The sequence below is a fragment of the Suncus etruscus genome, chromosome X (genome assembly GCF_024139225.1).
Source record: "Suncus etruscus isolate mSunEtr1 chromosome X, mSunEtr1.pri.cur, whole genome shotgun sequence".
Taxonomy (NCBI): domain Eukaryota; kingdom Metazoa; phylum Chordata; class Mammalia; order Eulipotyphla; family Soricidae; genus Suncus; species Suncus etruscus.
The window spans coordinates 29,908,766-29,922,892 of NC_064868.1; the positions used below are offsets into that span (position 1 = coordinate 29,908,766).

At 36.9% G+C, this 14,127-nt stretch overlaps 1 protein-coding gene across 1 annotated transcript in view; it reads right to left on the reverse strand.

Annotated features, from left to right (window-relative positions):
• The window catches only part of DMD (dystrophin), a 2,686,579-nt gene that overhangs the window by 236,320 nt on the left and 2,436,132 nt on the right, over positions 1-14,127 (reverse strand). Inside the window, exon 62 of the mRNA XM_049766737.1 lies at positions 4,170-4,230. Within this exon, the coding sequence (XP_049622694.1) occupies positions 4,170-4,230 (61 nt within the window). The remainder of the gene's footprint in view (positions 1-4,169; positions 4,231-14,127) is intronic.

Below are 14,127 nucleotides of genomic sequence, written 5' to 3' on the forward strand. Positions count from 1 at the left end.
GATCCAGGAAAAGCAACTAAGATGATCAAGGGGAATGCTTATCTTTCATTCAAGGACAGGCTGAACCACTAAAAAGGATTAGACTTTCTCAGACTGGAAAGATGAAAATGAAAAGGGGTTAGTGAGTAGAATCAAAATTAAATTCAACTCTAGGTAATAGAACTGTATTCACTGGATTCCACAGCAATTAATTTGGGGCATCTCTTGAGGTTAAAGTAGGAGATTAAAAAAAGAACTGAAATATAATTTTATTTATTTATATACAAATCAGTAAGTCTAAAGAATTATTTCTAAATAAAATTTGATGTGGAGGATGGAGAAGCAAAAGAAACCACTGGAAGGAATCAATGTCAGGTTATAAAGCATCCTTTTTTAGGTTAGTGTCCAAAGCTCATTCCTAGTTTTATGCTCAGGGGTCACTTCTGGTAGTGCTTAAGGGAACATCTGTGATACTGGAGGTCAAACCCAGATCAGACAATGCAAGTACCAAGGTCACTGTACTATATCTCTGGCTCCACTACATCTTAATATTCTTTAATGAAAATTTCTAGGTTAATTGACGAAACAGTCAGTGATTCCTGTATTTGGGACAGAGTTTGGGGCAAGTTGCCTTGTTAATCTGACCCACTGCACTGATTCTTTTGCTCTTATTATGTCATCTATGTAGGAACACACCGAATGCAAGTTTATGATTCCTAAATTCTTTTGACAGTCCAGAACACTGAAGAATAATTTCCTAACTTATTAAGAAAGCAAGAGAGTCCCAGCTCTTGGCTCTGTTTAGTTTACCCATATGGGAGTATGCAACATAAAAAGGTGAAAGAAATCCTAACAGAATGCAGCAGCTGGTGAAAGGCTATTATATTGAAATTTTCATGAGTTTGACAGTAGGCCAAAAAACTACAAAATGGCAGAGAGTGGAAAAGGCAGTTGTAACAGGTTGAACATTGTTGGTGATTATTTTTTCAGTGGCAATGAAAGCTGTAATCAAATAACCTGAAAGAGATGCTGGCAGGAATAAGAGAGCCCCAAGGGAGAGAAAATATGAAAACTGTAACAGTGATGTATGCTATAGACTAATAAACTAGACAAACATGTAGTTTGAAGTATCAAAATCATGGTTCTTAGCATCATATGCAAAGCTGGTGTCGGGATGTAGGCATAAATAGTGTCTGATTTGCAATCTAAAGCAAAAGATGTTGCTAATGATTTATAACCTCAAGGATGAATACACAACTCAACAACCAAGTAGGAACTGTATATTGAATTGCTATATAGATTTTAAGTTTTTTCCATCATTGAAAAAGAAATATTATAAAGCATTTAAAAATATTTGGAAACCATGTTGTAGAGCTGGAAAAGTGTGTTTAAAACTCTTGAATGGAAGTCAGAACACACAATAAAGGAATAATAGAAACTACTTGAAACAATGCCATTATAATAAGATCATTTTGGACTTAAGAAGCATCTTAGATTATGAATGATATTTGCGAGTGCACTGGCACCGTGTACATCAGTCCACTGAACCATGTACATCACAGTAATTCTACCATAAATACATTATTTTGATTATACTTCTGTGTGATTAATCACAAATAATATTAATAACCTGCTAATTAACTATGCAAATTTCATTAACATGTGTTCTACATGTATTACAAGCTTAACATTTTGAAGGTATATTTAAAAAATTATATAAGCCTTACTTTATTAACTTATAATGAGAGAAAGAACTGTTCCCTGTAAGGCCTTTGATATATTATTGAGAAACTAATTCCTCATTCCAAGCAACTGATCATTTTTGAGGCTTTTTAAGGTCCCCACATTTTTACTAATATTCCCCATCTATTGTCATAAGTCTCTTACTATTAACCAGAAGAAATAATTGTCCTAAATTATATACTAAGATTTGTGTTATTTAAATAGCTACATAGGGAAATTGGAGAGGGTTGAGATGTCATATCTGAAGTTTATTAAACAAAGAAGAAAAAGAATTACTATGATTTTAAGCCAAAATTTACATTAACTTAATAACTACAGTGAAGATAAAATTCTCAGAAAAAAACTAGACTTTGGGTTTTAAATGTGGACAAGACAAGAGTTTGTGTGACTTTCATTGAGTCTTAAAGCAACAAAAGGCATTAAGTATCATTTAGTCCAGCTCCTTATTTTATAGAAGAGAAATCACCAAGGTCATATATCAACTATCTGAAGAGCCAGGACAAGAACTCCCATTTTCTTTTTTCTAGACACGTACCCTTATCAACTCCATCACCACGATTTTCAAGTCAGTGAAGTAGAATAGTACACATGAGATACAGAGAATAAGAGCTCTAAAAGTCTACTGAAGAATACCAAAAGACTCCTAATACACAAGAAATATTGTTCCTCGGAATTCTCTCTCATTTCCCATTCTTTGCTCTGATTCATCTTCAGTTCTCAATGCAATGTCCTGGGATCTTTTGTAAGTGATGTATCATCTCCCAAATAGTTAATAAGTTGGAGAACAATAACATATCTTGTATTCTCAAGTGGTTCTAAATATTATTCATAATAGTGGACTTTTTACTTCAGTTCATAAAGAAATTATGTAAAGTGAGATCTTTATAGTTGGATTGAAGAAATAGCAGGTTTCAAGCATTGGTCAGAAACAAATATTTGTGGGGCCAGAGCGATAGCACAGCAGTAGGGAGTTTACCTTGCATGCGGCCTATCCAGGATGAACCTTGTTTCGATCCCTGGCATCCCATATGGTCCCCAGAGCCAAAAGCAATTTCTGAACGCATAGCCAGGAGTAACCCCTGAGCATCATAGGGTGTGGCCCAAAAGCCCTCCCCCCAAAAGAGAAAAAGAAATGAGTATTTGTGATGATGAGGACAGAAATGTAGAAGATGAATGTGGTAAGTGCAAACACAATGGTTTTATGATAGAGATGTAATACAGTGAAAGTAAAGCAATATAGTACACATCTTAATCAAAATATTATTTAACACATTAGGTGATAGAAAAGAAGTAACATGGTTATTATGGTGACAATTACAAAAAGAACTATAATAAAATAGATGATTAAAATAAGAAAACTAATAAAGCATATTAAATATTAGTTTCAAAGTTTAAGATATCTTGCTTGACTAGGAAAAGGTAGTAGGACAAGCCTCTTCTGAAGGATTTATTTTTCCTTGAAAAGGAAAAAGAGGCCCCTTCGTCTTCATTCTTTTGAGTTCACAAAATTGAGGCATGAAATCAAATTTCTTGAGAATTGTGGTAATGAAGATCTAGAGCTGCAGTTATTGCTTTAGAACTGAATTATGAAGAATTGAGGGGCAGTAGAAGAATGAAAACACACTTGATAAAGGATGGCAGGCCCCCAAAGGGGAAAATATTGAACACTTTTACTCAGATTATGGCAAAAGGATGTTTAAATACTATAGTGGGTATTGAAGTTTATTTCAGGAATCTGATTGATTTTAATGGTTGGTGGTAAGCCAATTCAGAGTTAAATTTAAGTTGGCCTCTATTATTCAATCAATGAGTGACTGTTAAAGTGTCATAATAACTCAGTATCCTTTCTCCTCTCTTCCACATCAACCCAATGCATCATAATTTGTATTTCACACAGCATCCTGCAGAAGGTGCTTCACAATACCTGCACTCTTTTGATTGACACAAATGGCCCTAGAAAAACAGTATATTCTGCTGTTATTATGTGAAAAATGCAGAGTGCCATGTACTGAGAATGAACATCTCAGCTTCACAAATCTGGAACTGCTGCTGACTGCCTTTAGGGCAATTCACCAAAACAGGAGAATTTTTTCATCATGGTCTCAAAAAGAAATGTGTAAGAAATGTCTCAATAAATGGAAACATAAATATTCAATCCTACAATCATAAAATATGGGCATTTTTTTCTCTTATGAAAATGTCCGTGACCTTCAATCACAAAAGAAAAGATGTTGCATTAAATGAATTTTCCCCCAAACAGTTCCCAATTGCATCAGCAAAATTTCAGGTTAATTTTAGCATGAGCCAACAACCCAAGCATCCCGGGGGAAGAAAGAATTAGGTATTGTAGGCAAAGCTAAAGTTGCACTTAAAAAATAAATTCATTTGTAAAAACATGGATTTGTCATAATAAAAGCTCCTTTAAAACAGAGATGCTTCCCACTTACTTGATGTAGTAGGGCACTTTGTTTGGCGAGATGGCTCTCTCCCAGGGACCCTGGACAGAAGCTGAAAAAGAAAAAGAAAGACAAGAAGGTCAAGCTCACTGCAAACAGGAAAGACAACATAAATCTCTAGAATTACAATTTTACACTGATATTGGTCTGTTTGCTCAGTTGCCCATGAAGGCAGGAAGGATTAACCTGCTGTTCTGAAGTTTCTATTCTAACCTAAGTGAAATTGAACTCATTCAAACACAAAGATAAATGCAAAGGGGGGAGGCATTCCACAGCTAACCCTATAGAACAGATAAAAAAAGTGAATGAGTTTTCTCTTCTGTGTCTCCACTGGGTGTTTTTCCTGTCTCCTGTTGCTGCTTCTTAATATCTTTTACTATTTGATTGACTGGGCTTTATTAATTTAGCAGTTGAAACATCCCTCTGTGATATATTTACATTTGAAGTTACTGAAAGGAAAGTACTAAATGTCTTATCATTCTGATATACTTGTTTTTCCTATTTGGTTTAAACAGAATCCAATTTTATTTACCAATTATATTTTTAATTGGTGCCTCAAATATTCCGCTGACCAGCACGATCTGATTAGAAAAGATAAACAAAAGGGAAATACTCTCACTCAATACAAGTGTAAAATAAAACTCTGGTAGGGAGTGGTGAATCCTATAGATGAGATTAAATATCACATGCTGGGAATTCATTTTATAAAGACCTTATTGTGTATTAGTCTAATTGTTTATCGTTACACTGTGTTTTAAATACTTCAGTTGGAGGGCGTTCTCTTTCCTAAAGAACATCTTAAGGGGCCAGAGTGATAGCACAGTGGTAGGGGGTTTGTCTTGCACGCGACTGACCTAGGACAGACCTCGGCTCAATCTCCAGCGTCCCATGTGCCCCCCCAGGCCAGGAGCAATTTCTGAGTGTACAGCCAGGAGTAAGCCCTGAGCATCACAGGGTGTGGCCCCCCCAAAACAAACAAACAAATCATATTTTCATATTGTTGAATAAAGAAGGTACTTTCTTTAAGACAAAATTATTAAATTAGGGGCCACTTTAACATTTTTCAATGTTAAAATATTCCTTCTGAATAGAGTTTTTAGAAGGTAGAGCTTAAAAAGACAGAGATTATTATCAAGATCATAAATATAGAAAGCATTCTTAATAAACAATAAGCAATTGTATGTCTCTGTCCATTCTTCCCCTGTATTTTCATTATGATTATAATTTGAAATACAACTGATGCTGACCATTATTCCCTCCTATGGATATAGAAAAAAAAAAACCTCTATTCTAAATTAGTCTCACAGTAAATTCACTCGAGTATTGAGATGTAAGAAAACATCAAAGCTAATATATCCTTGACTACACTGTGTAATAGGAAAGAACAGCTTCTAATAAAAGTTAACTTCACTCACTGCTAGACAATTTAAAGGTAATGAAACTACAGTTTCTTTGTTTTATATAGAGTAATAGAGGAATCGAGTCACCCAACCTTCAACAAGACAGGCTTCTTTGTACTTTGGCGATCTGTCATTAAAAGATAAAGGACACAGCTTTGTATTTAGCTGTTAATTATGCCTTTTCATTTTGGCAGACAGATTTTTAATGGGGGGAACATTTATCTGCTTTTCTGATGTAGCCCCTCGCCTTCATTCTCTCCCTTTTCTATTCCTCCTCCCTGTTATACTTCCTTTTTTCTTTGTCCACTGCTGCCTTTCTCATTTCTCTGCCTAACGTGTCAGTTTTTCTTCTCTTGCTCAGATCAATTTACAGAGTAATTAAGATCTGAGAACTTCGCTGGCCTGCCTGGTCAGAGTCTGACATTTCAGCAACCAACAAACCCACACCTTCCCACGCAGGAAATAAGGTAGAGAAGAATAGTCCTTGCCTACTCAGGGACCATTCTTCAAATAACAGTATCAGAGAAAGCAGAAGAGCACGCTGTAGCCCAGTTGGTGCTGCTCTCCCTGGCATTACTGCTAAACCTAAAACAGAGAAGGGCTAATGTTTGCATACAGACCTCTATGCGCAATGTATGGTCCCACATTTTCATTACCACTCTTTTCCATTTTTCTGGGGGCGGGGCATTGGGGGAAGGCTGGGGGTAAGCCTAGGGGTGCTCAGGGGCTACTCGTGCTTCTGGATGTCAGAATAGGTCATTCCTGGTAATATGCAGGGAGATATGTGGTACCAGTGATATGTGTGTAAGGAAAGCACCTCACCCTTATAGCATCTCTCTCCCTTTTCCAGTTCTTTCTCAGTTCCCCCCTTTTCAGGCCTTTTTGGGTGTGTTCTGTTTGCTTGTTTGTGGGCTACACTGAGAAATACTCAGGACACATCTGGTTCCAGCTCAGGGATCACAACTTGCTGTTCTATGCAGTGTGGGGATCTCATACAAGGCCCTGTGTCTTAAACCCTGGACTATTTCTTTCTTTGGCCCTTTTCACTCCCCCTTGATCATCTATCTTTTTTCCCTAGTTCCTTATCACTCAAATGGATCAGAAATACCGAGTTGGAAGACCATGAATGTGTTATTCTGGTAGAAGAAGCAGTTTGGATTTTGGACAGTATTTCTGGACATGTCTTAGAAGTATCATGTGGGGGCCGGGCGGTGGCGCTAAAGGTAAGGTGCGCCTGCCTTGCCTGCGCTAGCCTTGGACGGACCGCGGTTCGATCCCCCGGTGTCCCATATGGTCCCCCAAGCCAGGAGCAACTTCTGAGCGCATAGCCAGGAGTAACCCCTGAGCGTTACCGGGTGTGGCCCAAAAACAAACAAACAAAAAAAAAAGAAGTATCATGTAGGATTAACCAACAATATAGCCAGGACAGGGGCTCGATACCTAATCAAAACCATATTCAAGCAGAAAATGTAGTGATAGGCAGAAGAAAAAAAAATACCTGGTGAAACAAATAGCAAAACCTATGGAAAACATCTAGAGCCATCTTTGGATTAGTAACATGGAAATGAAATAAAAATCTCAGTCAACTGCTATAATATATTTGAACAAAAGACCTGAAAAGACTGTAGAAGGTAATTAAAAAATTCTAAGTTACAAATCTGAAATTTTATGCTTTTATAAAAGTGGAGTTTGTAACTTCTAATGTTTAAGGCTGAGTATGTTAGTTATACATAGAAATTACTACTTCAACACGTATAAAAGAAAAAATCTTGGGCTGTAGAGATTGCATAGCGGTAGGGCATTTGCCTTGCATGTGGCCGATCCAGGACAGACCTAGAATCTATTCTCGCCATCGCATATGGTTCCCTGAGCCTCCCAGGAGCGATTTCTGAGCACAGAGCCAGGAGTAACTTCTAAGTGCCACCAGCTGTGGCCCCCAAACAAACAAATAAAAACACTCCTTTGTATCTATGTGTTACTATAAAATAATGGTGAGATTGAATTAAATTATTGCTATTGAAAGATATTTTTCTTCCTTTGATTCATAATTCATAACTGAAAGTAAGCAACTGCTTTGCTGTCTCTGGAAACTTTTAAATCTATACTAGAAATGTTATATAGTAACAAAATAGAAAATAACAACAGCCAAGTCCAGTTCCCATGCATTTCCCTGCACTCACTCACCTTACATGCACACGCACACACACACACACACACACACACACACACAAACACACACACATGCACACACACACAGGAACTACTTGACTTGCTTTAGAAACAACATACAATTGGATGACATTCCATGATTAGATTTGGTGCTTCTTCTCAATAACTTGTCAAATGTTTGTCACCTACTTAACTTGGGGCTGCCAAATGATTCTGGTCTGGCATGTATTCAAAAGTTGATCAGATCTATGGGACCTCTCACAAGCACATCCCAGAATGAGCCTTTCCTTACTCGAAGTGGTGCCGACATCAACAACAGCTGTTTCTTATCTCAGTGTACCAGTGGAAGCCTGTCGTTTTTTTTTTTTTTGACAAAGCTAGTCTATGAAATAGACACACATGTCTTTTATGTTCGATGTGTCCATTGACAGTGGCCCATCCAGTGCAGATTTACTGCCAACTAGTTTTTATATGACACTGTACTGTCCTTTGGTATTTTCTTAGACAGATGTTTCTATAATCACTAGGTGTGATTTCAATGAAGCTTTGTGATTCAGATTCTCAAATGTAAAAATCATCCATTATCATACAGAAAAGCATCCATTATCATACAGCACCAGCATCATGGAGTATTGTCTACCGAATTTACATAGCAAACTATACATGAGTTGATTTATTCCAAAACTGACCTCTGAATTTCCCCCTTGTGATACCAATGCATTACGTCATTCAGAGCAAGAAGGTAGCAGTTCTACCTTCAAATGCTTTTCCTCCCTTGAAGTGACTGAATTCACTCAATATTGTACCCAGGGTAGTTTTAAAAGTCACAAACACTGACCACACTCTTGAGGGGAAGCTATTATTTCAATTATTTTAAAATGCATGATGAACAAAATGTGCCAAGTGTCGCACCCTGTTGTTCATCCCCATTTTAACTGTCAGAGGAGCCTAATCAGAAAATTAAAAAAAGAGGGGCTATAGAGATAGCACAGTGGTAGGGCGGTTTGCCTTGCAAACAGCTGACCCAGGACCAAAGGTGGTTCGAATCCCGGCGTCCCATATGGTCCCCCATGCCTGCCAGGAGCGATTTCTGAGCAGATAGCCAAGTGTAACCCCTGAGCAACGCTGGTTGTGCCCCCCCCCCAAGAAAGAGAAAATTAAAAAAGAATGCTAATGTTATTTAAACCATGTCAAAAGATCACTCTCTGGAATTAAAACTTAAAAGAATTTACACATATATATGTGTCTATGTTTGTGTGTGAATGTATAGTGGTTCTGGATTTTTACAACACAGCTGGATCATAAAAATAAGCATGTTTTTTAATGGGGGACATAATAGAAATCTCAAATCTCAGGTTAAAAGATATTAGAGATTTTGCAAATTATTGGTCATTATTTGAGGTTCAGAAGCTTCTAATGTAATGTAGCCCTACTTGTTTATTTGCTTCCATTTGTATGGTCAGCGGTGTTTTATGCTTGAAGATGCCTTTAGCTTTAATGTCATGGAGTTCTGCCAATGTTTTCTTCTATGTACCTTATGGATTCAGGTCTGATATCAAAGACAGCTCATGGAATGCATCCATTAGAAAACACGCAGGTATAAACTATGTAAATGGATAGGCATGTTGAGTATCATGCTAAATAAAATGAGTCAGAGGAAGAAAGTCAGACATTGAGTGATTATACTCATTTATGAAACATTAAAAATAGTATGGGAATAATATCCAAAGACATTAGAAATGAAAGCCATAAGAGCTGGTCCATGATGGGAGATTGCCACAAAGTGGGAGTTCAGTGAGGGCAAGAAAGTGACTACTATGACAATGATACTTAGAAATGGACAAGAACTAGGTACTAAAAGGAGGTAACGTGATTTTCATTATACCATTTCAGATTTAGTGTTACAAAATATGATACCTAAAAGGAAAGGGAGAGAGAGGGGACAGAGAAAGAAAGAGAAGTGTCTGCCGAAAAGGCATTGGGGGGGGCAAACTTTATATCTCACAGTGATTCAATAAAAATGATATTGGATAAAACAATGAGGCACTGGAATTTGACTGTTCTTGGTCTCATTCAAATTCAAGAATGACTTTTGCACACATTCTATCAAGGCAGCTATTTTAGGGTAGTGGATTTTATACCTGTAATTGAAAATGGGTTTATTCTTCAGACTGCTAAGGCTGATATTTTAAAATATACATTACATATAATAGTATTTGGCATATATTTAAAGTCTAACATTATAAAAAAGAATGATGTATCTAGGTGTTCTATGCTTTAAGTGGCTAAAAATTTAGCTTGTTTGGGGCCACACCCTGTAGTGATCAGAGGTTACACTCAGTTCTGTGCTCAGGGATCACTCCCAGCTGTGACCTGGGAATTGCAGTAATGGAGATCTAAACCTTGCCCCCATATGCAAAGCATGCATTCTAACCCTTTGATGTATCTTTGGATCAGTAAAAAAACATTTTTTTTCTGACGAGGACATTTCTGAAGATTGACATCTAAGAACCAATACTGTAGACCAATTTTTCTCAACCATTTTCAATTACTCCCTTCAAGAATCTTCTTTAGATAATTACTTTAAGTACACTACTCTCCCTGTACCTATGAAATTTTTATGGCATATATGTAGCATATGTTCTTAGAAACCACTTTTACCCCCCTGAGGATCATATAACTGCAACTGATATTTGTTGATTTAGGATGATTTATAGGGATGGAAGAAGTGAGGAGACAAAAGAAAATCATTTAGGCACATGAAATATAAGCTCACAGAACTGAGTCAACATTATAATGATTTGTAAGGTAGGTATTCTTATTTCATTTTATCAAATGATGAAATAGTTAAAATCATAGGGAATAGCATGTCTATTGGTCAATTAAGTAACAGAATTTTGGTTTATTATTGAAACGAGAGCCAGATGTGTCAGGAAATGAAGAAAACAAGTATAAGTCTATATTATATGCCCTGTATGGTTTTCCTGAATATAATAATCCCAAACACCTCTATTAATTCACACCATCTCATCATTCCATATTAAAGAACTGGAGGTCAGAAATATTCATTGAACTAACCCATGTAGTGCTGAAGGGGGGGAAATGACATGCATTGCACCCTTCATTAACAATAATGCAAACCACAGTATCAAAAAAGGAGACAGAGGAGATAAAAAACTAAAATGCCTGCCCCAGAGGCAGGTGGGAGAGGGTAGATGGGAGGGAAACTGGGGACACTGGTGGTGAGAAATGTGCACTGCATTACAAATCAAAGTGTCTAAAAGAAAAACGGGGCCAGAGCTATAACACAGCAGTAGGACATTTGCCTTGCATGCAGCCGGCCCAGGATGGATCAGGGTTCTTTTCTTGGCACCATATAAGGTCCCCTGAGTCTGCCAGGAGTGATTTTCTTTTTCCTTTTTAATTTTTTCTTTATTTAAGTACCATGATTACATACATGATTGTAACTGGGTTTCCATCATAAAAGGAGGAGCAATTTCAGAGTGCAGAGCCACTGAACGCTGCTGGTGTGATCCAAAAACAAAAAGAAAATAAAAGGATATAGAAGGAAAAAAGGAAGAGAGAGGGAGTGAAAGAGAGAGAGAAAGGAAAATGTATGCCCTACAGACAAGAAGGATATAGGGCGTTGGGAAGGATGAGAGGGTAACTGGGGACATTGGTGGTGGGAAATTATGCCCTGGTGAAGATAGTTATACATTGTGTGACTGTAACTCAGTCATGAACAACTTTATCTGTGGGGGAAAACTATATTATGAAACATCTTTTAACCAAGATGTTTAAATTTTAAAAATTAAAATAAACTAACCCATGCAGTACAACCAGCATTAAAATTATGTCTAGTTGTAGACAGTCCTTGTACTTTATACTATTTTGTCATGAATTGTCATAATAGGTGGTCTACAAATATTTTCCAAACTGAGTATATACATCAACATCATTTACTCCAAGTTTTCTTTCTTCTCTTTTTTTTGTTTTTTTTTTGTTTTGTTTTGTTTTGTTTTTTGGGTCACACCCGGCAGCACTCAGGGGTTTCTCCTGGCTCTATGCTCAGAAATCGCTCCTGGCACTTTCAGGGGACCATATGGAATGCCAGGATTCGAACCACAGGCCTTGTGCATGAAAGGCAAATGCCTTACCTCCATGCTATTTCTCCGGCCCCTACTCCAAGAACTAAATCCAAGGCCTCACACATGTGAGGCCAGCATGCTGCCATTGAGCTATACCCTTCCTACACAGTTACAGAATTTCTAACTGTTGAATGCTTTGAAGTTCCAAAAATTGGGGCTCATTGATTGAATCATCTTTCTCATAAAGCTCTTTAAAAGTGACTCATGTCTGGGGGTCATTCTCTGAATATTTAAGTCTAGTTCATTGATCTTAGACTCTAAAACTTAGAGTCTCTCTTTATTCAATATCATGGTTTTTTTTTTAATTATTATTGCATTGTAGCACAATTCAAAGTTGGGAAAAGTGATGCCCCCATCCTTTTCCCTAAGAGTTGCTTTTGCTATTCTTGGGTGATTATTGTTACAAATGAATTTCGTTCTTTTTTTTTTGCTCAGGGGTTACTCCTGGCTATGCACTCAGAAATTGCTCCTGGCTTGGGGGACCAAATGTATTTCAAGAGTGTTTGACTCACTTCTTTGAAGAATGTCATAGGTATTTTTAGAGATATTGCATTAAATCTATATGATACTTTGGGGAACATTTACATTTTAATGATATTAATTCTCCCAACCCATGAACAAGGTATATGTCTCCATTTCCTTGTGTCCTATTTTATTTCTTGAAGCAATGTTTTATAGTTTTCTTTGTATAGGTCCTTCACTTCTTTTGTTGAGTCCAAGGTATTTGAATTTATGTGGTATTATTATAAATAAGATTGTTTATTTTATTTTCATCCCCCTTTTTAAAATGTCTATATTTTCTCTATCATTATTTTGTCTAAGTAGACCATTGATTTTTGTGTATTAATTTTGTAGCTGTCACTTTGCTATATAAATCCATTGTTTTTGGTACAGTCTTTAGGATTTTCTAAGTATAATACTATGTCATCTGCTAACAGTGAGAGTTTGATTTCATCCTTTCATATCTGGATGCCCTTGGTATCTTTTTCTTGCCTAACTGCTATCACAAGTACTTCCAGTACCATGTTGAATAGGAGTGGTGAAGGGGAACAGCTTTGCCTTGTGCCAGATCTTAGGGGAAAGGCTGTCAGTTTTTCTCTACTGAGTATAATATTTTCCATGGGCTTGTGGTAAATGGTGTTAACTATATTGAGAAAATTTCCTTCCATTCCCATCTTGTTGAGAGTTTTTTATCATGAATGGATATTAGAGCTTATCAAATGCTACTTCTGCTCCTATTGATATGATCATGTTTTTAATTTTCCTTTTGTTGATGTGGTAGGTATATTTTGTTGACTGACATGTGTGTTGAACTATCCTTGCATCTCCAGAATGAATCCTACTTATTCATGGTGTATGACTTTCTTGATAAGGCATTGGATCTTATTTGCTAGGATTTTATCGAGGATTCCTGCATCTCTGTTCATTAGGGATATAGTATTTCTCTAGTTGGCAGTTCTCTTAGACATACAATCAATTAATCTTTGACAAAGAGGCAAAAAAAACACCAACATGGAGCATGGAAAATCTCTTCAACCTGTGGTGCTGGGACAACTGGTCATTCACATGCTAAAAAAGGAAGCTCAGACTTCTATCTACAACCATGCACAAGGGTCAAATCAAAATGGATTAAATATTTTGATATCAGACCTGAAACTATAAGGTATACAGAAGGAAACATAGGCAAAACACTTCATGACATTGAGACTAAAGGAATCATCAAGGATGCCCAATAAGTGGAAGCAGAGAAAAACAAATGTGATTACATTAAACTCAGAAACTTCTGCACTTCAAAGGAAAGAACAACTAGGGTAAAAAGGTCAGTCCTGGAAAAGGAAAAACTATTCACCCAATACTCATCAGAGAAGGGTTTACTATCTAAGATATAAAAGGTACTGACAGAACTTAAGAAGAAAAAACTCTAACCCATTTGGAGAAGAAATGAACAGACATTTCCTCAAAGAAGAAATGCTGATGGCCAAAAGACACACACAAAAATGCTCCACATCACTAATCATCAGGGAGATGCAAATCAAAACAAAAATGAGGTACCATTTCATGTCACAGAGACTGGCACACATCACAAAGAACAAGAACAACCCCTGATGGCATGGATGTGGGCAGAAAGGAACTCTCGTTTACTGCTGGTGAGAATGCCGTCTAGTCCAAACTTTATGGAAATCAATGTGGAGATTCCTCAAAAACTGGACATTGACTCCCATATGACCCAGA